General features: G+C 45.8%; 1 protein-coding gene and 1 long non-coding RNA gene across 3 annotated transcripts; both read left to right on the forward strand.

Annotated features, from left to right (window-relative positions):
• Window positions 1–8,798: 8,798 nt before the first annotated feature.
• Window positions 8,799–19,994, forward strand: commd1 (copper metabolism (Murr1) domain containing 1; the record flags this gene model as incomplete). Of its 2 annotated transcripts, XM_080521108.1 has the most annotated exons (4): window positions 8,799–8,969; window positions 11,331–11,621; window positions 11,733–11,751; window positions 18,913–19,994. In XM_080521108.1, the coding sequence occupies 4 exons, from the start codon at window positions 8,799–8,801 to the stop codon at window positions 18,939–18,941; spliced, it is 510 nt and encodes a 169-aa protein (XP_080377234.1). In that variant the 3' UTR covers window positions 18,942–19,994. The 2 variants fall into 2 exon arrangements, with proteins under 2 accessions (XP_080377234.1, XP_080377233.1); XM_080521107.1 differs by lacking the exon at window positions 11,733–11,751.
• A 2,677-nt stretch (window positions 19,995–22,671) lies between these two features.
• Window positions 22,672–24,999, forward strand: LOC308147181. Its single transcript, XR_013937146.1, has 3 exons — window positions 22,672–24,029; window positions 24,248–24,472; window positions 24,714–24,999. It is a non-coding gene; the product is annotated as an uncharacterized lncRNA (long non-coding RNA).
• The last annotated feature ends 1,916 nt before the right edge of the window (window positions 25,000–26,915 follow it).

Genomic DNA, 26,915 nt, shown 5'->3' on the forward strand with positions numbered 1-26,915 from the left:
TCGGCCAAGGAGCTGGCAGAGGTCATGCTCACACAGGTGTTCCGTCTTCACGGGTTCCCGCGGGACATTGTCTCTGACAGGGGGCCTCAGTTCGTGTCTCGGTTTTGGAGAGAGTTTTGCAGGCTGTTGGGTACTACGGTGAGCCTTTCGTCCGGGTACCACCCAGAGTCTAACGGCCAGACAGAGAGGGTGAACCAGGAGCTGGAGTCCATCCTTCGTTGTCTGGTCTCTGACAGCCCAGCTGCTTGGTACAGGCAGTTAGTCTGGGTGGAATACGCGCACAATTCCCTTCCCTGTTCGTCCACTGGGCTGTCTCCTTTTGAGTGTGTGTATGGGTACCAACCTCCCCTGTTCCCTGCCCTGGAGTCGGAGGTGAGTGTCCCGTCAGCTCTGGTGATGGTGCGGCGATGCAAGCGCGCTTGGCTCAAGGCCAGAGACAAGCTCTTGCAGTGTTCTGCTGAGCGCAAGCGGCTTGCAGACCGGTGCCGGGTTCCCGCACCAACGTACGATGTTGGTCAGTGGGTGTGGCTCTCCACCCGGGACCTGCCTATCCGCTCAGATGCGAAGAAGCTGGCGTCAAGGTTTATTGGACCATATCCCATAGTTAAGCTGGTTGGTCCCTCTGCAGTCCGCCTTCGTTTCCCCCGCTCGCTTCGTGTGCACCCCACCTTTCATGTGTCGAAGGTTAAGCCTGCCCGGGAAAGCCCCCTGGTGCCCTCCTCGAGAGCCCCTCCTCCCCCCCGTATTGTAGAGGGTGAGGAGGTTTTTACTGTCAGGCGGCTCCTGGCAGCTCGCCGGCGTGGACGGGGTTGTCAATACCTGGTGGATTGGGAGGGTTATGGCCCTGAGGAACGTGCCTGGGTACCTGCTAGGGACATCTTCGACCCAGACATGATCCGGGATTTTCACAGGCAGCATCCTGAGATGCCTGGGCCGTCTGGAGCCGGTCGTGGAGGGGGGGGTGCTGTCAGGAGGTAGACTGAGGTCCCCTTTAAGAGTGGGCGGGCCATAGGTCTGGGCGTTCCAGCACCGCACCTGTGGCCACTTTCCAGTTATCACCCTGCCCTATATATATGTCCGGTCTGTGTTTAGTCATTGTTGGTTTGTTAGTCTTCCATGTCCCTTCTGTCCTGTCCAGTGATTGAGTTAAGTACTGTCAACATGAAATAAAAGACTTGTTCGAACTCAGCCTGCCTCCAGAGTCCTGCACTTGGGTCCTGTCCGTGATCCGTGACATAAACATTTGATTTATGTGGGACAACTGAGCATATTGTATTCAGTTGTGTTTCTACACAACTGGGATTCCTCCCACTGCTAAAGTTGGGAATAACAAAGCTATAAATTTATTCCAAGTTGGTTGGCGATGTCTCCTCAACGCTCCACGTTGCAAAAACATGGTTGAAGGTAAGATTGGAATAGATATGAGGTCAGAGGTCACTTTGGTCCCATGGAGCATCAAGCTCTGAGAAGAACCAGTTTGAAGCAGTTTTGGAGACAAAGGAATAGCAACTTCACCATAGCAACGCATACATCATGAGGAACTGACCAATGTGAGGTTGAGGTGTCATATGCAAATGTATAAATATGAACCATGCGTTGCAGTGGGGCCCTTCTTCACTGTAGACCCAGCCTATATACTTGGGTCTGCAAGGAAGAACGGTCCGAGCTCGTATAATGTAAACTCTGATATATGGAATTTTGTAGCATTGTATAATCTGATATGCATTTTTGTAATCTCTTGTTTGTGTGATTACTAGATTAATTATTGAAGAAATTAACTCTCTTTCTGCCTCTCCCGGATCAAACGAACACGCAGGCATTCAGGGGAACACAGGTACGAATTCCAACACCCGGTTCTTGTGATATTATTGTTATTCTGTCTATTCACCTCATGTGTCTTGCCGTGTATTCATTCCATGATTTCCAAAATGATCACAGGATCAATCACTAATGTAATGTTGTCTGATGAGTATGTGGTTCTGTTGCACTCCACTCAAGGAGATTATAACCCACACGAGAAAGAAGAATATGATGATGTGTAAATATCAGTACAATTTCCTTCTGAGTGTAACTTGTGAAGGTGCTATAAAAATGATCATGTTATAGAAAATGTTAATGAAGTTGTATTTTGTGAAAATGAGCCGTTGGCATTCACCAATGATAAACAGGAGGGAATGTTGGAACAATATTTTATTATCATTGTTTTATGCTTGTGCAAATTCTGTGCAGACCTTTGAGTGCAGCGGCCTGCAGCCCCTGCACCTCACATGAGATCTTTATCGGTTAACTGTTTCTCCCCCCTTTGAATTAGCTGGGTTTGTATGATCCTGACAGACAGACCACAGGAACCAGTTTGAACCAGTGTGTTTTTACAACTTGTGTAACCGCCCACTGAGTTATCGATAAAGAAGGCAGGCAGAGAGCATCTTGTGAAGACTTCTGAGTGAGCTCTGAGAGGTGAACTCGGTGTCTTCCCTTGCTGCAGCAAGTACCTTGATTGTTTCCTCGATTCCTGTGTCTTCTCTTTTTTACCTATTTCAGGGGTTTAGACCTGACATAGAGCTGGGTGTCATCTGTGTAACAATGAAAGGGAAGACCATGTTTACGGAATATATTGCCTAGGGGGAGGAGGTTAATAATGAAAAGAAGGGGCCCCAGGACTGAGTCCTGGGGCACACCTGTAGTGACGGAGGAGGGGGTTGATTTTTTTTTTTTTTTTTTACTAAAAAAAAAGATTTTTTTTATATACAACACAGTCATTCCTCGGTTCTTTTAACAGAGAAAATAGAAAAGCCCAACGGCGCCGTCCTAGCGGCAGTCTGTTGCAGCAGCTCCTGGTCCTTCTATTTTTATTGCGTTTGTTGGTTGTTTTTTTATTGTTATTTTTGCACTGTCCTGCGCATCTTCGCAAAAGCACAACGGCAAGATGCTCTTCCAACAGATTGGACACTTTTTCTTCTTTTTATTTTCACTCGGGTCTCTTGGGATCACTGGGAGTCATGCCTGCAACACCGCCAGCATTGTTTACACTCGCGACCAGCTGATGGCCCTCAGGCACCCGACCCTCTTGGCCGGAGAGAGACCCGCCGTACCGGAGGAGCTAAAGAGGAGACGGCGAGGCTGCAGAGCGGGGCTTAAACGGAGGATGAAAAAGAGACGGTTTAAGCCGCACATCCCCGCAGTCATCACGGGAAACGTACGCTCTCTGGCAAATAAAGTGGACGAACTGGAAGCGCTCGTCAGGACGCAGAGGGAGTACAGAGAGTCCAGCATTATGTGCTTCACGGAGACGTGGCTGCACGAGCAGACACCGGACTCTAACGTCACCATTCGCAGCTTCCAGACGATCTGAGCGGACAGAGACAGCACAGCGACCGGTAAGAAGAAAGGAGGGGGACTCGCCGTGATCGTAAACAACAGGTGGTGTCACCCGGAGCACGTCACCGTTAAAGAGAGAGTCTGCAGCCGGGACGTCGAGCTCGTCGCCGTCGGACTTCGTCCTTATTATTTGCCGAGGGAGTTTACCTGTGTCATCGTCATCACTGTTTATATTCCTCCATCTGGTAATGCTGAAGCAGCGTGCAATGCCATCCACACTGTGACTGCTAGACTGCAAACCAAACACCCCGGGGCCTTCATCATCATCACAGGTGACTTCAACCATGCTTCTCTCTCATCCACTCTCCCTACCTTCTACCACTTTGTGACATGCACCACCCGCGAACATAAGACTTTGGACCTGCTGTACGCAAATGCTAAGGATGCGTACAGCTCCACTGCCCTGCCACCACTGGGCAGGTCAGACCACAACCTAGTCCTGCTCTCATCATCATACAAGCCTGTGGTTCAGCAGCACCCAGTCACAGTGAGGACGGTGAGGAAATGGTCTCCTGAGGCCATGGAGACACTGTGTGGAGCGCTGGAGGATCTGGGGACAGAGCAGAACTCAAACGGGTACAAAGGGAACTGAAACGCAGCATCAGGGAGAGCAAGGACAACTTCAGATGAAAACTGGAACACAAACTGGAGGAAAACAACACCAGGGACGTCTGGAGTGGGATGAGAGAGATCACCGGCTTCCAGCGGAGAGGTGGGACTGCAGCTGAGGGGGATGAACGACGCGCCAACGAGTTGAACACATTCTTCAATAGGTTCAACTCCAACACCTCCCCGCCCGGAAGCCCCTCTACTGCTCCTACTAGCTACAACCCCCCACCTCCCCCCACCACCCCCTGCCATACACCACCCCCATCACCCCTAACACCTCCCTGCCCCCTGCAGGGCTTTTCACACCTCCCACCAACTGGACATCCTCCCAGCCACCACAGCTCCCCACCACCTCCTGCGGTGGACACCCCCCTGCCCCACCCTCATCACCCTCTGGTCTGCTGCAGCCGCTCCCGGTACCCACTCGACCATGGGCAGACCTGTCAATCGACTTTGTAACTGGCCTCCCGGACGCGGAAGGGTTAACCACTATCCTCACCGTAGTGGACCGGTTCTCCAAGATGGCCCACTTCGTGCCCTTAGTGAAACTCCCATCAGCCAAGGAGCTGGCAGAGGTCATGCTCACGCAGGTGTTCCGCCTTCACGGGTTCCCGCGGGACATTGTCTCTGACAGGGGGCCTCAGTTCGTGTCTCGGTTTTGGAGGAAGTTTTGCAGGCTGTTGGGTACTACGGTGAGCCTTTCGTCCGGGTACCACCCAGAGTCTAATGGCCAAACAGAGAGGGTGAACCAGGAGCTGGAATCCATCCTTCGTTGCCTGGTCTCTGACAGTCCGGCTTCGTGGTACAAGCAGTTGGTCTGGGTAGAATATGCCCACAATTCCCTGCCCTGTTCGTCCACTGGTCTGTCTCCCTTTGAGTGTGTGTACGGTTACCAACCTCCCCTGTTCCCTGCCCTGGAGTCGGAGGTTAGTGTCCCATCAGCTCTGGCGATGGTGCGGCGATGCAAGCGCGCTTGGCTCAGGGCCAGAAGCAAGCTCTTGCAATGCTCTGCAGAGCGCAAGCGGCTTGCAGACCGGTGCCGGGTTCCCGCACCAACTCACGATGTTGGTCAGCGTGTGTGGCTCTCCACCCGGGACCTGCCAATCCGCTCAGACGCAAAGAAGCTGGCGTCAAGGTTTATTGGACCTTATCCAATAATTAAGCTGGTTGGTCCCTCTGCAGTCCGCCTTCGCTTGCCCCGCTCGCTTGGTGTTCACCCTACCTTTCATGTGTCGAAGGTTAAACCTGCCCGGGAAAGCCCCCTGGTTCCCTCCTCAAGAGCCCCTCCTCCCCCCGTATTGTAGAGGGTGAGGAGGTTTTTTCAGTCAGGCGGCTCCTGGCAGCTCGCTGGCGTGGGCGGGGGTTTCAATACCTGGTTGACTGGGAGGGGTATGGCCCTGAGGAACGCGCCTGGGTACCTGCTAGGGACATTTTAGATCCAGATATGATCGAAGACTTCCACAGGCAGCATCCTGAGATGCCTGGGCCGCCTGGAGCCGGTCGTGGAGGGGGGGGGGGGGGGGGGGGGTACTTTCAGGGTGTAGGCTGAGGTCCCCTTTAAGAGTGGGCGGGCCACAGGTCTGGGCGCTCCAGCACCTCACCTGTGGCCATTTCCTGTAATCACCCTGCCCTATATATGTCCTGTCTGTGTGTTTGTTCAGCGTTGGGTTGTTTGTTATCGATGTCTCGTCCGTCCGGTCCAGTGTTAGTTGTCCATGTCTCGTCCGGTCTGTCCAGGGCATTGGAGTCAAGTCTACTCCTCGTGTCAAGGAGCATCCTGCGATTCATCTGTCTGTGCTGTCATGAAATAAAAGACTTGTTTGAACCCAGCCTGCCTCCAGAGTCCTGCACTTGGGTCCTGTCCGTATCCGTGACTATCTATCTATCTATCTATCTATCTATCTATCTATCTATCTATCTATCTATCTATCTATCTATCTATCTATCTATCTATCTATCTATCTATCTATCTATCTATATCCACATGAGCAAGCAGGTATATTTGTTTATATATATCTGTTTAGAACGGTGTTGTGAGAGATGGTGTTGAATGCCACACTCAGGTCGAGAAGGATGAGGATGGTGAGGAGTCTAGAATCAGCTGCCATGAGGAGATTATTGGTGATTTTTGTGAGTGCTGTTTCTGTGCTATGGAGGAGGCGGAAACCGGACTGGAACTGTTCATAGAGGTTAGTGTGCGATAGGTGAGAATGAAGTTGGCTGGCAACTGTTTTTTCGAGAATTTAACTGATGATGGGGAGATTGGAGATGGGGCGGATGTTTTTGAAATCAAAAGTACTGGGTTTTTTCAGGATTGGAGTTATTGCAGCGGTTTTGAAGGATGAGGGAACAGTTCCAGTGATGAGAGAGTGTCACAGATACAGACAGGACCCAAGTGCAGGACTCTGGAAACAGGCTGAGTTCAAACAAGTCTTTTATTTAATGACAGCACAGACCGATGACTCGCAGGTTGCTCCTTGACATGAGGAGCACAGCAGACTTGACTCCAACGCCCTGGACAGACCGGACGAGACATGGACGACTAACACTGGACCGGACGGACAGGACATCAATAACAAACAACCCGACGCTGAACAAACACACAGACAGGACATATATAGGGCAGGGTGATTAGATAGATAGATAGATAAATACTTTATTGATCTCCAAGAGAAATTCACAATTGATTACAGACAAGTGGCCACAGGTGAGGTGCTGGACAGCCCAGACCTATGGCCCACCCACTCTTAAAGGGGACCTCAACCTACACCCTGACAGAGAGGAGTGGATGATGGTAGAAATTAAGGGAATCAAAGAGGGGAGGGAGGCTTTGACCAGGCATGTGGGGAGAGAGTCTATCTGACAAGAGGATGGTTTGGACTGATGGATGAAGTCTAACATTTCAGAGAGAGTGGTAGTTGGAAGGTGGAAAATGAATGAATAAATGGGAATGATTCTGGAGAGGTGAGGAGAGGAGAGTTTTGACTGAGGTGGTGATAAATGTTCTGGATTTTTGAGGTGAAGAATGTCATCAGGGATTCCCAGGATGTGGTGGAGTAGAATTGAGGTGGTAGTGAGTCCGGGGGACAGGTGAGTGCATTGAGGAGAGTGAAGAGAGACTTGGAGTTACTTTTATTTGCACTGATTAAACCGGAGTAATACTGGGATTTGGTTTGCGTAATGGAGTCTTTGTATTGGAGGATATGGTTATTGTACCTGTCTTTGTGAATGCTGAGGTCGGTTTTTTTTATAGAAGTGCTCTAGTTGATGACCTCTGGCTTTCATGAGCCGGAGATCATGTGTGAACCAGGGGGCAGGAGTGGTGAATGAAACAGACATGGATTTTAATGAAGCCAGAGAGTTGAGGAAGGAATGGAGTGTAGTGTTGTAATGCGTAACCAGATCATCAGGGGTAGAAAATGTATTTATGTCAATGTGGTGATCAATACTGGAGTGAGGGTCTTGAGATTGATATTTTTAATGTTACAGAATGATATGTGCCGGGGGAGCTTAGTGGTAGTGATGGTGATATCAGCATTGAATGGGAGTAGAAAGTGATCAGCTTTAGGGAGTTCGTCAGCTTTACAGTTAAAAGGGGTGACACCGGAGCAGCAGATAAACTCAAAAAATGTGACCGTTGGAGTGGGTGGGAGTGTTAATATGTTGCACAAAACCAAAACTATCGTAAAATCTATGGTAAAAGGGTGATTAATATTGTTCATGCGAATGTTAAAATCTCCCAGCACTATTATTTTTGATGAAAGGGAGGATAAATGAGTGAGGAAAGGAGCAAAGGGCGGTAAACAGTTGTAATGATGTTGGGTGTAGGTCCGGATAGTTCACATACTGTGGATCAGGGCCGCCCCTGGCCAAGTGGGGGCCCTAAGCAGGATCTTATTTTGGGGCCCCCCTTCCAACAACAACATAATAATAATAATAATAATAATAATAATAAATTACAATTACGAACGAATCAAAGGAACAGCCTCTACCAACAGTGGAACAATAACTTTACTCTCTCTCTCTCTCTCTCTCTCTACTCTCTACCTGTAAACAACTGCCTGCCGGCCCGTCTGACCGCTGATTGGTCAGATGGTGATGCTTCGCGCTTTCAATCATTGCTGTCTCTTTTTTCTCCCTCTCTCTCCTGCCTCGGGCTGACTTGGTGGCGGTGTTCTACGCGCCTCTCGGCAAAATGCACGCGCATCCTTTCATTCTAGAGAATGATGATACTTTATTGATCCCGAGGGAAATTCAATTCACTTGCGCAAAATGGGGCCCCCGTGGATCGCGGGGCCCTACGCACAGCGCGTGTTCTGCGTGTAGGGGGGGGCGGGCCAGCTGTGGATTCGAATGAAGTGAAGACCGGGGCAGACACAGACGAGGGTTTGATAGTCTCGCAGTGAATCATTGCGAGACCTCCACCCCGGCCGGAGTCACGTGGTTTTGAGATGTAGACATACCCAGGTGGAATGGATTTAATCAGTAACCAAATAATCCCCATGTTCCTAAACTGTCAGTTTGTGTACAAATGATTCAGTCCATGGAGAAGATGGAGTCACAATCTCTCTCTCTCTCTCTCTCTCTCACTCTCTCTCTCTCTCTCTCTCTCTCTCTCTCTCTCTCTCTCTCTCTCTCTAAATTCTTCATTTATTCGTAAGATAATCGAATGAAAAAGTACTTTTTTGTTTTAAAAAAGTCCTTAAGACTCCAACTCCCATAATGCACCGCAGCGTAGTTCCACACGGCGCTTCCGCATCACATGACAAATTAAAAGCACGTGACCTTTGAGGCACGTGACAGTAGCAGCAATGGCGGAGCTGGACAGCATGAAGTCTCTGGGCGCGCTGCTCTTCGGGATTTCTCAGAGGAGTTTCCACAAGTTGCAGGTGACCGAGCAGCTGCTGAAGGAGGAACTTTATCCCGACATGTCGCAGGACGAGTTCACGGCTCTGTACGGGAAAATGAAGGCCATCCTGAAGGTAGTGACATCTTGTGGAACAGCAGAGATGGCAAAAATACCCAGATTCCTTACTTGAGGAGAAATAAAATACTTGTGTAAAAAAACGACTTCAGTAAAAGTAAGAAGTACTGATCTAAATATCTACTCATGTAAAAATAAAACGTACAGGATCTGAAATGTGCTCAAAAGTCCTTTTACAAGCAAAAAGTATTTCAGATGCATTATTGAATAGAATAGAATAGAATTCAACTTTATTGTCATTGCACATGTTGTAGAAGGCAAGGATGTGCAGTTTGCATCCATCCAGAAATGCTTTTAACAAAAATATAATATATTACAATGTACACTATGACTATAATCATATGCATTATAACTATATGAAGCTATAAACATGCTGTAGAACTATAATTATTGTATATAGTATGATTATCTGAACAATATTTACAGTACTGCAGTGAGATATATAGTGCAGGTGTGTGTGTTCAGTCCATGAGTGTTGATGTGGTACAGATGTCAGGAGGCAGAGTTCAGGAGTGTGAGATCCTCAGAGATGTGTACTCCCAGGAACTTGAAACTCTTTACACTCTCTACCGTCCCCTTAATGTGGATGGGTGGATGTGGGTCATCATTCTTCCTGAAGTCTATCACCGTCTTTTATGAGGCCGATTACCGTGGTGTCCTCTGCAAACTTAATGATGGTGTTGGAACCATCGACAGGTCTGCAGTCATGGCTGAGGAGGGAGTCGAGCATGAAGTGACTCCCTCAACAACATTACTGCATGTTTTAGATGTTTCCCTGCTCAAACACACCTGTTATCATGATGAGGCTCTGCAGAAAGCTTGACAAGGAGCCACTAATTGCTGTCAGCTGTATTGATGTGAGGAGACATCTAAAACGTGCAGGACTGCGGCTCTCGAGGACCAGGGTTGGCCACCCCTGGAGTAGAGGTAGGGACTCGTCACACAGCCTTGTGGTACACCAGGGTTTATGGTAATGATAGATGAACAGTGGTTATCCAGCCGGACATTTTGAGGCCGGCTGGTCAGGAAGTCCAGTAACCAGTTGCACATGAGGGAACTGATGCCTAGTTCTGTGAGTTTTGTGATGAGTTTCGAGGGGATGACCGTATTGAATGCTGTACTGAAGTCTATGAACAGCATTCTGACGTAGGTGTTTTTTATTGTCCAGATGTGACAGGACATAGTGCAGCGCTATGCAGACTGCATCCTCTGTGCTCCTGTTTGCTCCTAACCATGCACCTCACCCTGCAGCTCACCCTGCAGCCTCACATTATGTCCTACAGTAAATACACAATCTGAATCCAATGTAAGGCCACTACTATGCATCAGCCCTTAATCCATACCAACATGACAGCTGATCAACAACCACAGCACATCAAGACAGCACTGTGCAGCTTCGCCATCAGATAATTTTCCAGTGTTTCCAACAGGTTTGCACGGAGATGGGAGGGCGAATCTCGCGCACTACTGTCATCATGTCTGTGTGCACAATTGTATGGGAAACACCACTCCACTATCAAAAAAAAGCACCAAATGCCAAAGCAGTACCAATCTAATCCAGAGAAAGTAAAAAAATAATACTGGCACTCACCATCACTTGTAGAGTAAATCCATCCTGCTGGAAAATGCTGCACAAAGCCTTTGTTGGTCTGAGTTAGCGCATCCATTTCTGGTGTCGGTCGTTTTCTTTTTCTGCTCACAATTGGAAAAGGCCCCCGAAGCAGGTCTGCTATCATCCGATCTTGCTGTTAAATTACTCGCCACCATCACTCCAGAGAAGCAGATTATAATGTGCGTCATCACCACCTGCCAATCAGTCAAGCTCATTTCAATGACAACAGCAAGACCAGTGCTCGAAACTTTGCTGGCCCTTAGGCGGTCCATCAATAACACATCAAAATCTGATTGCTGATGATACTGCCACTCAACATTTTAACCCAATAGCAGCGTCCATCTTCCATCAGAGGGTAGCAATGAAGTTACTGCTGGCCCCCAGCAGAGGAAAGGAGTTGTGATGCATTTAGAGGACATAGGAGATTTGAGCTCCACAAAATATAACAAGTCGTCTTTCGGATAAAGTTGCTCAAATGAGTAATTGATTCCCGACACAGATTTCACAGACTTATTTTATCTTTCCGATTTGCATCTTCATTAATCAAGAGCTTAGTTCGATAAAACAAAAGGTATTCCTGAATTTAACATCAACAATGTAATAAGGATTTTCTTCTTTAAAATAAAAAGGCTTCAGTCATAATTATTGGCATGTTGTTGTCTTTATGATATTATTGTGCTGTTGAGAGCGACCAGCAGATTATCCCTGTATACTTATTATCCTGAACCCGACTCTTGTATGTGACAGTCTATGGCCTCAGCGGACATGGACCACGCTCAGCTGGAGGCCTTCCTCACGGCACAGACCAGGAAGCAGGGTGGTGGCGGGCTGAGTGCTGACCAGGCTGCAGCTCTGTCTCGCTTCTGGAAGAGCCAGCGGTCAAGAGTGAGGGAGAGCCTGCTGGCTCAGAGCTGCTGCGAGCCAGGCCTCAGGGGCCTCTCCTGGAGGGTGGGCGTCCAGGCCACGGCCCGCAGTGGAGCAGCCCCTCACAGCGGCCCCGTCACTCTGATGGAGCTAGAACTGGGTGGAGGCGGACAGGTGAGATGAGCGTCCAACCACACAGCTTCCAGATGTTCTTTTTCTTGAAGGAATCAGTTCATCAGTTACAAGTAAATTAAATACATTTCTCCATTGGGTTTTGTTTCTTAGCAACATCCACTAGCAGCAGGTAGGTGGGGTGGGGGCTTCCTGCCAATATATCATTTTACTTATTACAAAACAGTGTAACATCTGTAGTTCTGCAGTTGTGTTTTGTAATGATGTTCTGTTGTTTCCTATGATTTTTAATGTACTTGAACACATCAGACTGAGGTGGCCTGTGATTGGCTGAGAGTGGAGAAAGGGGGCAGGTCAGGTGTGTGTATTATCTTTAATAATAAAGCAGCTTTACAGACAAGATACTCATCCTGCAGGATGCTGCAATAGTAACACACAATGACTTGGATGAGGAACTTTTGCGGTGGGGAGAGGAGAGCGGTGAGGAGAGTGGACGGGTGAGGAGAAAAAGGGGAACAGTGAGGTAAGGGAGCAGAGAGGAGAGCGTCGAGGAGAGCGTTGAGGGGCGAGGAGAGTGGTGAGGACAGCGGTAAGGAGAGAGGAGAGCAGAGGAGAGGAGTGGAGTGGTGAGGTGGAGAGGAGAGCGGTGGGGAGGAGGAGAGCGGCAGTGACGAGAAGTGGAGAGGGGTGGTGAGGAGTGTTGAGGACAGGAGATTTCTGACATCTATCAGAGATTAGCTGAGTTCTTCATTGATGTTTATGAGGCGAGGAAGAGGAGGGCGTTGTCCGTCGGAGAACCTGGAGATCTGAGATCAAGGCCAATGATCTCGTTGGTGATTTTTGAGAAGGCGCCACCTTCAGACTTTCACCAGTGCCCGTATTCATGAAGCATCCTAAGACTATAATAGAAAAATCTTAGGATACATACACACGACGAGAAAAAATTTATTTTTTCTCCTTTAGGGCATGTAGTACACATGCCAGGCCTTTAGGGGCGCTGTGACTTACCAAACACAAAAAATGCAGAAGACAAAGCACATAGAACTTTAGAAGTCGATTCCTGCTGATGGGAAACCTCTATATAATTCTAGTTCTGTAGTTCTATGGCTGCGTCATGTAGCTCCTGAGGTTATTTGATGACATTGTGGACCGCAGTGGGGGGAAATGGGGGGGGGGGAGATTATGTCATCTTTTTTCCACAAATGATTGTTTTTGCCGACTTTGCTGTTCAAACCCCGAGGGGTTGGATGGCACAAGCCTGTGTTTAAAAGTTCCCCACTCTGGGACCTGTGTTTAAAAAACCTCTTTTCACACTTCTAAAGCACCGCTCCTTTAGGTTAACCGTCTTCATGTGTGGACACCCCCTTGGAATTCCTCGAAATTTAAGATTTCTTTTTGAATTTTTCCTTACTAAGAAAAGGAAGCATCTTTTGCCCTAAGACTGCTCCGAAGGTGGAAAACCACTAAAAGTAGTGAGGAGGACCTTTAAGAAGTCGACATAAGGATTTCTTAAACAGACAAGATGATGGAAATAGAACTAGAAAGGAAAGATGTTCTCCGTTTGTTTATTCAGTGGCACCAACCACTGCGTGTACAATTTTTTTAAAGGTGTGAAAAAAATACAGATTTTAAAGGGGTGTTTGTTTTTGTCTCTGCTTGGCTGTAGCAGTGTAGCGGTGAAGACAGGCAGTAATGAATAGAGGGTAAAATTAACCCATCAAATATCTTGGGCTGTATTAAAAATGTGTAATCATGAAAATTATTTAATGTCTATTTAATGAAATTCTGAAAAATTATTTAAACTTGTACACAGCTTAAAAATGATTGAACTTACCTCGTTGACATGCCGATTAATACATTTATTTGATTATTGTTATGTTTTCTGTCCACGCTGGTTATTTTTACCACTTAATGTATTATAATGATATTAATGGTGGGTCATCAATTGCAGCCGTCATCAATTCCTGTGATTTATCAACAATGTCAACATGCCGTAACGGTCAGACTGACACTCATGACGGAGGGTTGGGACAGACCCAGTCATCACCACTACACTGCAGCAGCTCACCTGTAGACAGGTGTCATGTTGTGATCACCTCACAGCATTATTACGTTGCTTCACTGTGGAGAAGTAAGATCATCCCTGATGAGATCGACATTATTCCTGCACGATTGAGCCGGTAGTGGATCATTAAATCATCATTAAACAGTGGCACCGCCAGGATTCAATTTCATAGTATGCACAGATTCCACCCCTGTTAACCCATCATGCAAAGAATATTGTTCTTTGTGTCTGTGAAAAAAATTGTACGCACAGTGGTCGGTGCCATTAACTAAACAAACGGAGAATATCTTTCCTTTCTCTTTATATTTCACCATCTTGTCTGTTTAAGAAACTCTGGCTTCTTAAAAGTCCTCCTCACTACTTTTTAGATTATTTGTGAATTACTTTTATCTCAGTAAGGAAAAATTCTCAGAAAAATCTTAAATTTCAAGGAATTTTAAGATTTTTCTTAAGAGTGATGTCACTACGGGCTATTTTTAACCTTAGGATGCTTTGTTAATATGGGCATGGAGCACAGAGGCTTTTTTTCTGTCTTCCTCTCTAACAACCAATCACAGCTTTCAGCAGAGTTCATCATGCATAGCAATGGGGTCAGCCACACCTCCTCACTAAAGCGATGGTCACAAACGGCTGTACTTGCCAGTACGTGCTGTCTACTTGCAAAAACGTGGCCAAAATTGGGGGATCCGTACGAGGTGAGTACAGCCTCCATACGGATTTGGAGTACGAAGACACACCGTAGCAATTTTCGTGCATGAAAAACTTTCGTTGCATTTGGTGTATGGATTCACCCCTGTACGGGTCATGCCTTCTACAGCCAATGCACACACAACGCATTAACTCTGTGAGTCTTTTACGTTTTAAACTCAGTTTAAAATCTCAGTGGAGAAGTAAAAAAAAAAAAAAAGTATGTTAAAGGTATACAGGAGGATTTTCAGGAATTTTAGGAAAGAACCACCCTCTCCACCGTTTGAAAAAAATGCGCATGCGCAACGCTGTACCTGCTCCCGAGACGGAACGCCTACTAAAACGCGTGCGAGAGACGTGACGAGCCCAGTTCTCCTCGTGCACGCTCTGTTTACAAGTCACAAGTCGGCATCGCTCACATAAGCTCACTTTACAAGAAGATTTGCACCAGAGGGGGTGAAACTGTGTAAAAATGTCCCAGAATAATGCGTCGGGTCGGCCAGCGGCATAATGAGGACCGTGTGGAGTGAGCTGCGCGCAGGGACGAGCACGTACGACGGCCTTACGTCATATATCACCACAATGATTGACAGTTGGGAGGACCAGTTATTTTGATGATCCACCCGGAAGAAGAAAATCCTCTACTATACCTTTAAGTAAATTATAGGTAACATTTCACTGGCCTAGGATGAATGGTAAACATTAACAGCTGTATTTCTGAAAGCAAATAAGCTCTAAAGTTAAAATGCAGCTTCCGAAATGACAGCATGGAGTGATGCGTTCAGGTGCTCGTTAAACTGTCCTATGTTTTCAGGGCTCAGAGCAACGTTACATGCCTTTTCAGAATTATTGATTTGAAGGATTGAATTTCAAAATATCTCTGCAAAGGTGTAAAGACATGATAGAAAGGTCCCATATCATACACAATTGACTTTCTAATGGTTTTCCTACAGTAATACGTGTCTCCATACCTGGAAATGATACTCCAGAAGTGAAGTCTGCCGGCTTGTTTAATTGTTTCTAAAGTGTGTGGTTCAATGACTGAATCGGAAAGCAAACCATTGGTGACGTCACCAAATGTTTTTAGCCAAACCCACTCCAGATAGCCCCTCCCTTTGACTCGCCCACAAGCAGCACCCGATGCTGTTTTTTTCACCGGGTGACAGCTGGAGGTGTTTGCCTTCAGCATAGAAAGATACCTGCAAAGGTATGAGCAAAGCATGCCAGATGCAGTTATTAATTGTATCAATGAGCAGAGGAGTGGATATTTACTGCCTTCAGCTGAGCCTGTGAGGACCCAGTGGATTATTTATATTTTTAATTGCTTAATTGTCGCTCCCAGCACTTCACGGAGGACTTTTTTTTCACGTCCAGAACGATGCTGGATTCACTACAAAACTTCGAATAAAGCAAATGTGGGAGCTGTAAGTAAAATAATCTGATTTGTATGCCTTTATATTACTTTTCGAAGCACCAGGGGGCTAGTTTGCAACAGGTGGTCCAACATTTATTTTTGTTTGTTTATTGTGAGGTATTGTTAATGTCTGCAAAGTTGTGCTGATAGAAACTGTAGATCAAATGTAGGCTTTGCAGAGTCTGAGGTGTGTGTATAGGCTTGATAATTGTGAGGTGACCTTGTTCTATATTTCTATGAATAAATGGCGGTTCACGATATTCTCCTGTCTGCTTCTAATTATGATAATTAGTAGAGGATGGTTAAATTATCTAATCTCAGTGTGGCATGCACATTAGATAAGGTCAGAGTCACTCAGGCTGGTCTGAATAGTACCGTATTTTCACGACCAAAAGGCGCACCATACAAAAAGGCGCAGTCTCAGTTATGTGTGCAATTACTGCATTAAACACACACATGCGGCGCACCTGCTCATAGGGCGCGGGTTTTATATACAATCCATGCCCACACTTCCCCCTTTGACGTTCTCATGGTGTCCGCCTTACAACAACACACACACACACACGCATACAAGTGTGCGTATTTAAAAATAGAGCGGGAGCAAAACTGAGTTTGGTTGTGCTTTATTTAAGTATTGATTACAAAGTACTAACATTTTTTTTTACCTGTAATCGTCATCAATCAAACCCATGGAAGTCCTCATCCTCTGTTTCTGAATTGAACAGCTGCGCTAAATCTCCATCAAACATACCAGGTTCACTTTCTTCACTGTCAGAGTCACTTTCCGTGCGGCTCCTTGGAAATGATGCCGGCTTTTGCGAAGCTTGAACCACAGTGCCAGCAGACACGTTAGCCCAAGCATCTACAATCCATTTGCAAATTGTGGCGTAACTCGCCCGGCGCTGCCTTCCACTCTTAGTGAAACTGTGGTCTCCATCGGTCGTCCATCGCTCCCACGCCGAACGCAGCCTTACTTTGAACGGCCGGTTCACACCGATGTCCAGCGGGTGGAGTTCCTTTGTCAGGCCTCCCGGAATGACAGCAAGCTCAGAGTTCATCTGCTTCACTTGTTGTTTCACATCGGCTGTGAGATGAGCACGCAGAGAGTCACAGATCAACAGCGATGGTGATGCGTGGAAATAACCACCTGTTCTCTTTACATACTCCTCCCTCAGCCACTCTTTCATCATTTCCTCCTCCATCCAGCCCTTTTCATTTGCCTTAGTGATGACTCCTGATGGAAACTTCTCTTTAGGCAAAGTCTTTCTCTTAAAAAATCACCATAGGCGGCAGTTTCTGTCCATTAGCATGGCAGCCAAGCACAACAGTAAAAGAAGAGTTTTGGTGCCCCGTTGTGCGTCTCGCTACCGTGCTGGTCCCCTTCTTCTCCACAGTGTGACTCACCGGGATGTTGAAAGTGACGGCACCTCGTCCATGTTAGTGATGTGGCTGGGCTGGATGTGTTTTCTGCAGTCGGAGGGAAGATGGCCAGCTTTTCATTATAATCCGCTGGAAGTTGCAGCGCTACCGTCGTCCTGGTCCGGATGGAAAAATGGCACCGTTTCATGAAACGAAAGCACCAAGACGGACCTCCTTGGAAATGTTCCATTTTCATTTCTTCTGCTCGCGCTACTGCTTTTAGTCGAATGGTGACCGTCGAAACGCTTCTCCCACTCGCTCTTTGCGCGATGGTCCACTGCTCGTCTTTCCTCCAACTTGGGCCACCTCGCCTTATGTCCGCGGAAACTCAGCTTACCCCTACCCCTTCTTCACCTGTCGGAGCTCGTTTTCCAGCTTCCTCCACTTGCGAACCATCGATTCATTAATCTTAAGTTCTCTGGCGGCTGCTCGATTTCCATGTTCCTCCGCGTAGCTGATGGCCTTCAGTTTAAACTGCTTCATAAGCGTGTCTCTTTGCCATTTTCAGGGTTGTTAGAACAACGATGTTCTGCATAACGCACATACCCGTTCATTTATATACCCGGTACAATCCACGCCCACACTTCCCCCTTTAACGTTCTCATGGTGTTCCCTACTACGTCCGCCTTACAACAACAACACACACAAAGGGCGCACTGCACCATAGGGCGTGCCGCACATTTTGAAGAAAATCTGAGACTTTTATGTGTGCCTTATAGTCGTGAAAATACGGTAATTCTGGTTCTGGTTCATATTGGTTTGGTTGAGCTACCTTTCTTTGTAGTGTAGTGACAGATAGAATGTAAACAATATCACATGTCATGAGGATACATTTAAAAAAAAAATCTAATTCTAGAATTGGATTTTACACATTATACCATTATTTTATATGCTGTTTCTGTAGCTTCATCAAAAGTAATTCCTACAAATTCTTTTATTTCATCAGTCAAAAAATGCATCAAAAAACACATCATGAAGATGAGAATGACACAAGTTGCTCTAGATTGCTCATATTTGTTTGGAATTGTAATGACTGCATTTCTTTTTTTTTTTTTTTTTTTTTTTTAACTTCCCCTGCGATTTTAAACTGTGTGTGTGTGTGTAATAGATACATCACTATTTATCCTAGGTCACTGAAATGTTACAAATAATTAACTGATTATAATAAGTCTTCTATCTGGCACATTCATCACACTTGCACGCACTTACAACATGCAAGTGAGTAAGGACACTGTACATGAACAGTACATATAAGTGTGGCCTCCATAATATAACGTGGTAATTGTATGGAGATCTTATGTTGTAAGGACATAAACCACAACTCACGTACCACTTGTGCAACGTATGATGCACGCAATCGCTCACGGCCAGGCGTGGCGTGCAGCCACGTACTTACACCTTGGGTTGACGTACTCCCTGCTCTTGCCACTCCCTCCCCACGTCTTCAGAAAAACGTGGCAGCCGTGGCCTCCCCAAAAAAACGTACGGACTAAAAACACGCAGGGTGGGTTGTGACCATCGCTTTAGATAAAAGTTGCTGTCAACTCCTTCCTCAGAGTTACTCTTAAATACTTCCTGAGTCACTTTTAAGCTAAGATTCCTTGCTAGGAGTTTTTAGGCTCAGATAGGAGCACCCTGAGATGCTTTGTGACTACGGGCTCAGATCTTCACGACATTTGAGCTCGCAGCTCTGCAGTGAATCCAGAAGTATGAGCTTGTGTTGAAATCAGTGTGTCGTTCACGTGCAGGACTCCAAGTTTCTGTGTCTGGAGTTTGACGAAGCCACAGTCAACCAGGTGCTGACGAAGATGGCCGACATCCAGGAGAGCATCGACAGGATAGTTCACCACACCTGAACTCCTGCAGAAGAACAAGAACAGATTCTCACTGAGAGACTGTCTCACTCAGCAGTGTCACCTAGTGGACGAGCGAAGTGCTCCCCCACGGTCAGCCTGCTGTCTAGGATTAAAGACATTTCGCTGTTCAACACAAGGAACTAAAATACTGTGTTTATGTTGACCTAATGGACAATCTCATGACTGAAATTCTGGTTCATTGATCTGCTTTTCTTTTTTTTTTAATGATTATTAATGTTATTTTAGTTGCTATATATTTGGGCTTCTCTAAACAAAACATGCTTCGTTCCTTTAGAAATCTTTGTTGTAGATTTTTTCTATTTGGAGACTGTCAAAAGAATTACCTAGTAAAAACCTCAGGAGACAAATACACAGGAAATCAGTCTGAGAACGATTGAAAAGTTTAAGAGAAAGTTTATTAGAATATTCTTGCAAGAAGAGACAAAATATCACTGTACAACCTGAGAGGGTGTCCAGGAGATTAAGGCTGCATCTCAATTCTCCCCCTTAGCCCTTCATCTTACCCCTACCCCTTTGAAATGCACGTTTACGAGAGTCTGAGGAGTGTCCCACTTCATTACTGTGCAGAGGCGGAGGGGTGAGGGGAAGGGCTATTCACCCCTCTAAACGAAGTGTTTACAGATGCACACTTTAAACAGAGGGGTAGGAGGACATGGTGCCAAAGGACTCGCATTTCACATATATAACGCTTCTAAAGTTATACAAGCCTGTTGTGTTTTATACTAGTCAGAACGGCAATAGTGCTGCCGTCTGCCGTATGTAGCTTCCGTGTGTATTTGTTTCGTAGAGACCGTGTTTATAACATTTTATTATTACACTGTAGAGTTCCAAAGTCTTCTAATATAGTGTTTTGTAAACAAGGACCCCCGAGCAAACAAGGAAGCTCCTCCGCTTTCACATGGTGAATGAGAAAATATTTCTGAAGTCCAAATACATCGCAAAAACTGAAGTAATCCATGTCTCCATTTAATTCTTTGCCTCGATGTGGAAAGGTGGAAAACGAAACAAAGCAGCCAAGCTACGGCAACATGTTGAATTTGGGACGGCATGACGATGCTCCTGCTGGAAAATCCACAAACATCCGTGACTCAGCTCTGCTGATACAACGGCACCGTATTATGACGTCAAAACTGTGAGACGGAGCGAGAGGGGCGGGGCTGAGCAGAGGGAGAGGGGTGTCCCAAATCTAAGGGCTGAAACTGCCTTTGCCCTCGTTTTGGAGGCGGACGGCTAAGGGGTAGGCGTAGGGATAAAAATAGAATTGGGATTGGCCCTAAGCCTGCCATTGAACAATTTGTTTATCCTGTCAATGTTGTAGTGATATCAGACAAAAGGAAAATTGCCCCACACCCCCATTAACCAACCTACCAACCATGGCGAGTAGTGAAAACACCAACTCTGGTGGATGAAAAGAAAAGAAAAATAAACAAAATGGAAAAAGATACAATTACAAAATTCTAATAAATGTAAATGCTAAAGTTGCATAGTAAACTAGTAGGTAATGTTGGCAATCAAGCCTTTATTGATTGCAATGAATCAACACAAGATAATTACTTTATAATTAGGGTTAGACACAAAAATGATCAGAAATTAACTTTTAGATTATTTAGATCACAAAATTTAAATGAACCCTTTTAACTTGAATAACGAACTCTTAAAAAAGTATGTTTGAATCAACAAGAAAAACTTTAAAATAATTTGTTTTTAAACACTCAAAAAACACTTTAAAAAAAGAATGAATAATTATCATCTTAAAAAAGTATGTTTTTAATCAACAAGAAACACTTAAATCATTTATGTTTTATGCACTCAAAAACACTTAAAAAAATGTTTGAATAACAAAAACTTCAAAAAAAAAGTATGTTTTGAATCGACAAGAAGAACCTTTAAATCATTTCCATTTAAAAACACTTAAATTCCTGTGTACTTCAGAGACATCATCTTCCAGCGCGTTCATTGGGCTTTCACTTCAGGAATTCAAGGGAAAAAGTCACTTTGTGAGTCTTTGGGCTCAAACTCGGGAATCCAAGGGAAGGAAAGTCACTTTGAGTCTTTGGGCAGTTGCGTTTAGTTTTTCGGTGTGATCATCATAGAGAGGCACTTTCTGGTACGGCAAGGTCCTTCCTGGTCAGGGATTTATCGATCAGGCGCAGAGTGACACCACGCCAACATTGAATGAGTCACCAGAATTGCGATCAGCACCCCACATGACATCAGGAATGTGGTCACCAGGCCTCTCCATCGACCAAACCACCAGTCCAACAGCTCTGTGAAAGGAGTCTTTATTCCAGAGTGTTCTGCAAGCTCATCAGCAATAGAGGTTAACCCTTCCAGACCCCAAGTAAAACTTCCATCAGGGGCCATGTTATTAGGGCTGAAAATACAACAGAAAGTTCCAAACATTTTACAAACGCCTCCTTTTTCTGCCAGTAGCATGTCTAGTGCCATTCTATTCTGCCAAGTCATAAGCAATGTAGCATCTAGTTGTTCAGCTAATCCTTTAACAGCGTCCCGTATGTAATTTACGAATCTCTCCATATTATAATAAATGTAGTTAATACAATCTGCATTTTTGTTTATAGTTGGCCACAGAGCAATTGATTTGAAACCAGCAACAATTTCATTATGCGTTTGTATTCATCTGGTACACCCTTAGGAACTGTAGGGATTTCTTACCTCATAAGGATCACTAGGAACCATTTACGTTGTGGTTGACTATAGATGATGATAAATAATTATCGAAGATAGTTAACCAGGAAGAGCTGCTTCCCAGCAGCTCCGCTCACCCAGCTTTGGAGAGAGAGAGGTGGAGGGAGTGTGTGTGAGAGATGTGTGATGGAACTACAAAACAAGATGGCAGATCACAAGAAACTACATTCCAAATTGAGGTTATCAGAGAGCAGGAAGTCTGTTGATAACTGCTCCTAATATCATTATCAGTAGAACTCAATCACTGTAATAGAATCAACACGTCTTCCTATAAATTAAACAGTTCTATCATAGCATCAGGTTTAGCTAATCTCAGTTAAGCCCAGTTGTTGTTCCCACTTCCTTGAAGGAGTTCAGTTGTTGTCCTGCTGGAGGGAAGCTGGTGTCTTCTCCTGTAGTTAGCACCTCCTGCTAACTGTGGTTGCTGGTTCTGCAGGCCGAGGAAAAGAAGATGAAGTTGATGTTTCAGGAGTCCTTCTTTACAGCTCCTGGTTGTTCCTTTTGTCCAGACTGAGGAGCTGGTCGCTCAGGTCTGTGATGGTTTTCCTGCTGGTTGACGAAAACACAAAGAAGTTCTGTGAGGTGTCGTTTCCCCGGTCCCCGGTTGGTTTTCCCTGGTTGATAGATCAGATTCTGGGCGCTGGTCTCTGGCTCAGGGGAAGGTCTGACCCTCGTGGTCGGGTCAGCAGAGGAGTTGAGGAGTGAAGGCCCCTGGTTGCATGGCTCTGGTGTTGGCTGTATGCTCACACTGGGTGAGTGGAGCTGCTGGGAAGCAGCTCTTCCTGGGTGTTCATAAGAGAACACTCGGAGCAAGAGTCTCTGCAAGACTGCTTTGAGGAGTGAAGGTTTGTGCATTCGAAAGTGTCAAATCCTGAGTGCTTCACTCAAATTCAAGTTCAATATAGGCCATGCATACATGTTGAAATGGATATTGTGATTTGGGAAATGTACCTCTTTTTGGTCTATTGGCACCCTGCGAGTTATGTTTAGCACATATAGGTCATTCTGAACAATTTTTTTTAGTATAATTTGAGAATCCATCTTTTGTGAATACTTTATTGATTATTTATAGCATCCCTACTGTTGAGACATGGCAAGGCGCATGGCTCCTTACCGATGCATATCTAAACAGGTTTTTTGGTAAGATTGGTTTTCCTTCTGGTCAGAAGTACAGGCCATCCTTTAATATTGCTCCATTACTAATCTAACCATCCCTTTCTTGTTGTGATGACAGTTTTTGCATGTCTCCTAGGATTTGCACGTCTATTTCTGCTGGTTTTTCTAGACTCGTTAGCAATTTAAATGGTTGTTGGGCAGTCTTTTTTGCAGTCCAATCGGCAAAAGCATTTCCTTTTGAGATTAGGTCATTTTTGTTTGTATGAGCTGCGCACTTACAGAGAGCTCGTTGCTTTGGAAGTTGTATTGCATCAAGAAACTGTAATATTAGGTCTTTGTGGTTGATGTCTTTCTCTGTAGAAGTAATCATACCTCTATTTTTCCATTGTTGTGCAAAAACATATACCGTTGAAAATGCATACTGGCTGTCGGTGTACACAGTAATTGATTTTCCTTTCCCTGTTTTGCATGCTTCTATTAATGCTACTACCTCAGCTGCTTGTGCTGGTAGAGAGTTAAGCCCCGTTTCCACTGCACAAAAAGTGCGGGGATAGACCAGTGTAGTCCGTTACGGTTCGCGTTTCCACCGCAGGAATGCAGAAACAACCGCTCCAAAGGCAGTCGCTTTTCCGCTACCCTTCCGTTGGGGTACCTGGGACCATGGAATGGGTCTGAGTTTGAGGAGTGAGAGGCCACTCACTGAGAGGTCAGTGATTGACATCACTCTCGAGACTTCCGCCTTTGTAGTTGTGAGAAGAAGCAAACGGCTGCACACACAGTGCCTTTTCTGCACAGTTTATTGATTCAAACATGGCAAGGGACAATTCATCGTGGACCGGCACGGAGGTCCAGCTCTTCCTCTCCATTATAGGAGAGGAGGGGGTCCAGCTGGAGCTTGACGGTGCTGTCAGGAATGAGAAGATATTTTGAGGGGTTGTGTAACGAATGGCTGCACACGCCAGCGCAATGCCGCTGTAAACTGAAGAAACTTCGGAGTGACCACCACCGGGTGAAAGACCTGAACTGTAGGAATGGATCCCAGCGGAAGCACTGGCGGTGGTACGAAGGCATGGATGCAATTTATGGCCAGCCGGCAAGTCAAGGACGGGAAGGCGGCTTGGACACGGCAACGGCGCTGCTGGAGTCGCTGATGGAGGAGAATGGTGAGTTTAATTCTCCAAAATGTGCTGACAACTTCTGCTCATTGTCGTAAATAAAACCCGTGTGACAATGCATTCATCCGTGACTTTCCTCAGAGCTTTTATCTTAACAATTGCATTGAAAACACTGCCAAATGGTATTTGATTTGGTTAGCTTCAGTTAGCGTGGTCTTGATGCTAGCCTGTCGTGTTTTAAGCATGTGGTTTATGCTATATTTTAGGAAGTGGGAGTCAGGGAGACATAGCTTCCACCTCCTCTGGCACCAGTGACACCTGAGCCGTGCCACATTTCCTGCTGTCCCCGATACCGTCGGCTCCATCCCCTTCTCCGTCAGCTCCATCCCCCTCGCCATCAGCTCCATGACCACCACCAATGGCGGCACCTCCACCACCAATGGCACCATCACAGGCTGGGCCATCCAACACGCTGCAGCATCCAGGATCAGGTACGAAATAACCGTGGAAATGAATCCAACTTTATTTTTCTATAGCTAAGTAAAAACGTTACTGTTATTAGCATTGGCCTCTTCAGTGGCAACACCGTTGAAGGCAATAAACAAAGGCAAAACAAAAACATGTGGAATAGGATATAAACTAAATACATAACTTGTATGTAGCATCTGCTGACATGAAATGAACTCGAACTGCTGCTGTGAATGCAGCTATGTTATGTTTTTATGTCATCAGAAGTTGTGTCGACATATGTTTTGGCCCTGGAGATGCAAGGCCCGGGCGCTGCAGGTGATGGAGCAAGAGTCCATAGCTATGAGGGAATACCTGACCACTCAAAGGAATAATTTGGGGGACAGGTTCATACAGGGGATTGCCATGCTTGTCCAGGCCCTCAGGCCACAGCATGACCAGTCCAGCGAGCCCACCGACTGAAGCAGCCTTGTTGTACATTTTGTAAATAGTTGTCTTTATGTTTATATGATAGTTGTGGTTTTGTTGTATAAATACAGTTTTGATTTTCCAGACGTGTTTGTGTTCATTTAATCAATATCAGCACAGGACTATCAATTTTCCATGTCATGCTATTAGTCCAGTTTTTGCACTGTGACAACAGTGAAACTGACATGTCCTTTATTTGTGATGCTGAATATAAGTTAAGTAAAGGTTGCAAGTGTATTAATTTAACAAATCTTGCACTTTGCTCTATAAGCAATTGTTTTTCCCTCAATATGTCAAACACATTTATTATTATAATAATTAGATTTACTATAAATACCAAGTCAGAATGTGCAGAATCAAATGAACCCCCTTATAATTGTTACTGAGCATGGTGTTAGCCAGTGTCAATGTAAATATTGCAATTTTCTTTGTGGTAGCTGTAATCTGAAATTTGACAAGCTGTCTTCAGAAAGGATAAACACTTTAGATAAGGAGGGACAACAATGTGGTTTGAACATATATTTACAACACAATTATGTACATTGCAGGAGGTCTTTATGCATTTAAATAGTGCCTTAAAGCCTCTCTGACATCCCTGCCATCCTCATCTTCACTGGGAGCCAGTGTCTCTGCAGGTTGGTCTGCTGAGGGGGATGGTCTGTCCCACTGGTCGCTGTACTCCTCTACATGAGACTCACATGGGTTGTGCAGAGCACAACACACTACCATCATGGACTTCACCAGGCTGATATCCCTGGTTTTCCTCTTCAGAAGGCAGCGCCAACGACCCTTCAGCCTGCCAAAGGCGTTCTCCACCACCACCCGAGCTCGTGAGATCTTGCGGTTGGACACCTGTTGTTCTGCAGTCAGATGGGCACTGTCAGGGAAGGGCTTCAGCAGCCACTTCTGCAGAGGATAGGCAGAATCCCCCAGGATGTAATAGCCAGCATTCACCCCGCCTATGTCTCTGGTGCATGCTGGGAGAAGGCAGTGACGGTCAACCAGCTCTCACAGTGTGGACGGTCTCAGGACCCGAGCATCATGCATGCTTCCCAGCATGCCTGCATACACATTCCAGAACAGTCCCTTTCCATCCACAACACCTTGGAGGATAATGGAATGCCAGCCTTTTCAATTAAAGTGGTTGCAGTGGAAAATGTGTGATCCAGCAATGGCACCAACACACTGCGGGAGCCCCCACCGGTTCTGAAAATAGGCTGCCAGGTGTTGCAGCCTCTCCTGGTCAGGAAAGTTCATATGTGCAGGAACCAACAAGTCACACACTGCATCACAAAATTCCTTCACACAACGACAAACTGCTTTTGCTGACACCAAAGACGGCCAATACTCCGGTATTCAGCGTTAGTTGCAAGCTTCCACAAAGCAATGGCAACTCGCTTCTGCAGGGAGACACACAGGTGGTACTTTGTGTCATGGCGCTCCATCGCTGGACGAACCATGTCACACAGATATTTGAATGTTTCTGCAGACATCCTGAAGTTGTGGACCCACTGTGTGCTGGTGAAACCAGGGACAATCACATCCCACCACTCCTGGCTTCGGTTCACACTCCACACTGCAGGACTTCGGCAGCGACTCCAGAGCGGCGAATCAGGAGCAACAACAACATGAGCTGAAAAACATAAAGAGCACATATTTTGATATCTAAACCACACATAAGCTGCACAAATGTTTGAGTACACAACTACTCCAATTTCTTTTGGACAATTACAAAAAACAAAAACAGGGTCGAGTGGACGAAATGGACGAAAAACATGTGAAAATGACGCTGATGAACGGACATGACTACAATTTACCAGAGAAAAATGGAACAAAAAAACATGCACAACTTGTGGAAGAGCCAAAATGGCTATAACAAACTAAATGTTTAGACTGTCAGGCAAACACTTTAAAAAGAGGAGCCAAAGTGCTACAATCAGGTAATGAAACTAGTCACATGTCATGAAGATTTCACTTTTGTGAATTGTAATGGAAACT

Source organism: Blennius ocellaris, assembly GCF_963422515.1.
Source record: "Blennius ocellaris genome assembly, chromosome: 3".
In the NCBI taxonomy this organism is placed as follows: Eukaryota; Metazoa; Chordata; class Actinopteri; order Blenniiformes; family Blenniidae; genus Blennius; species Blennius ocellaris.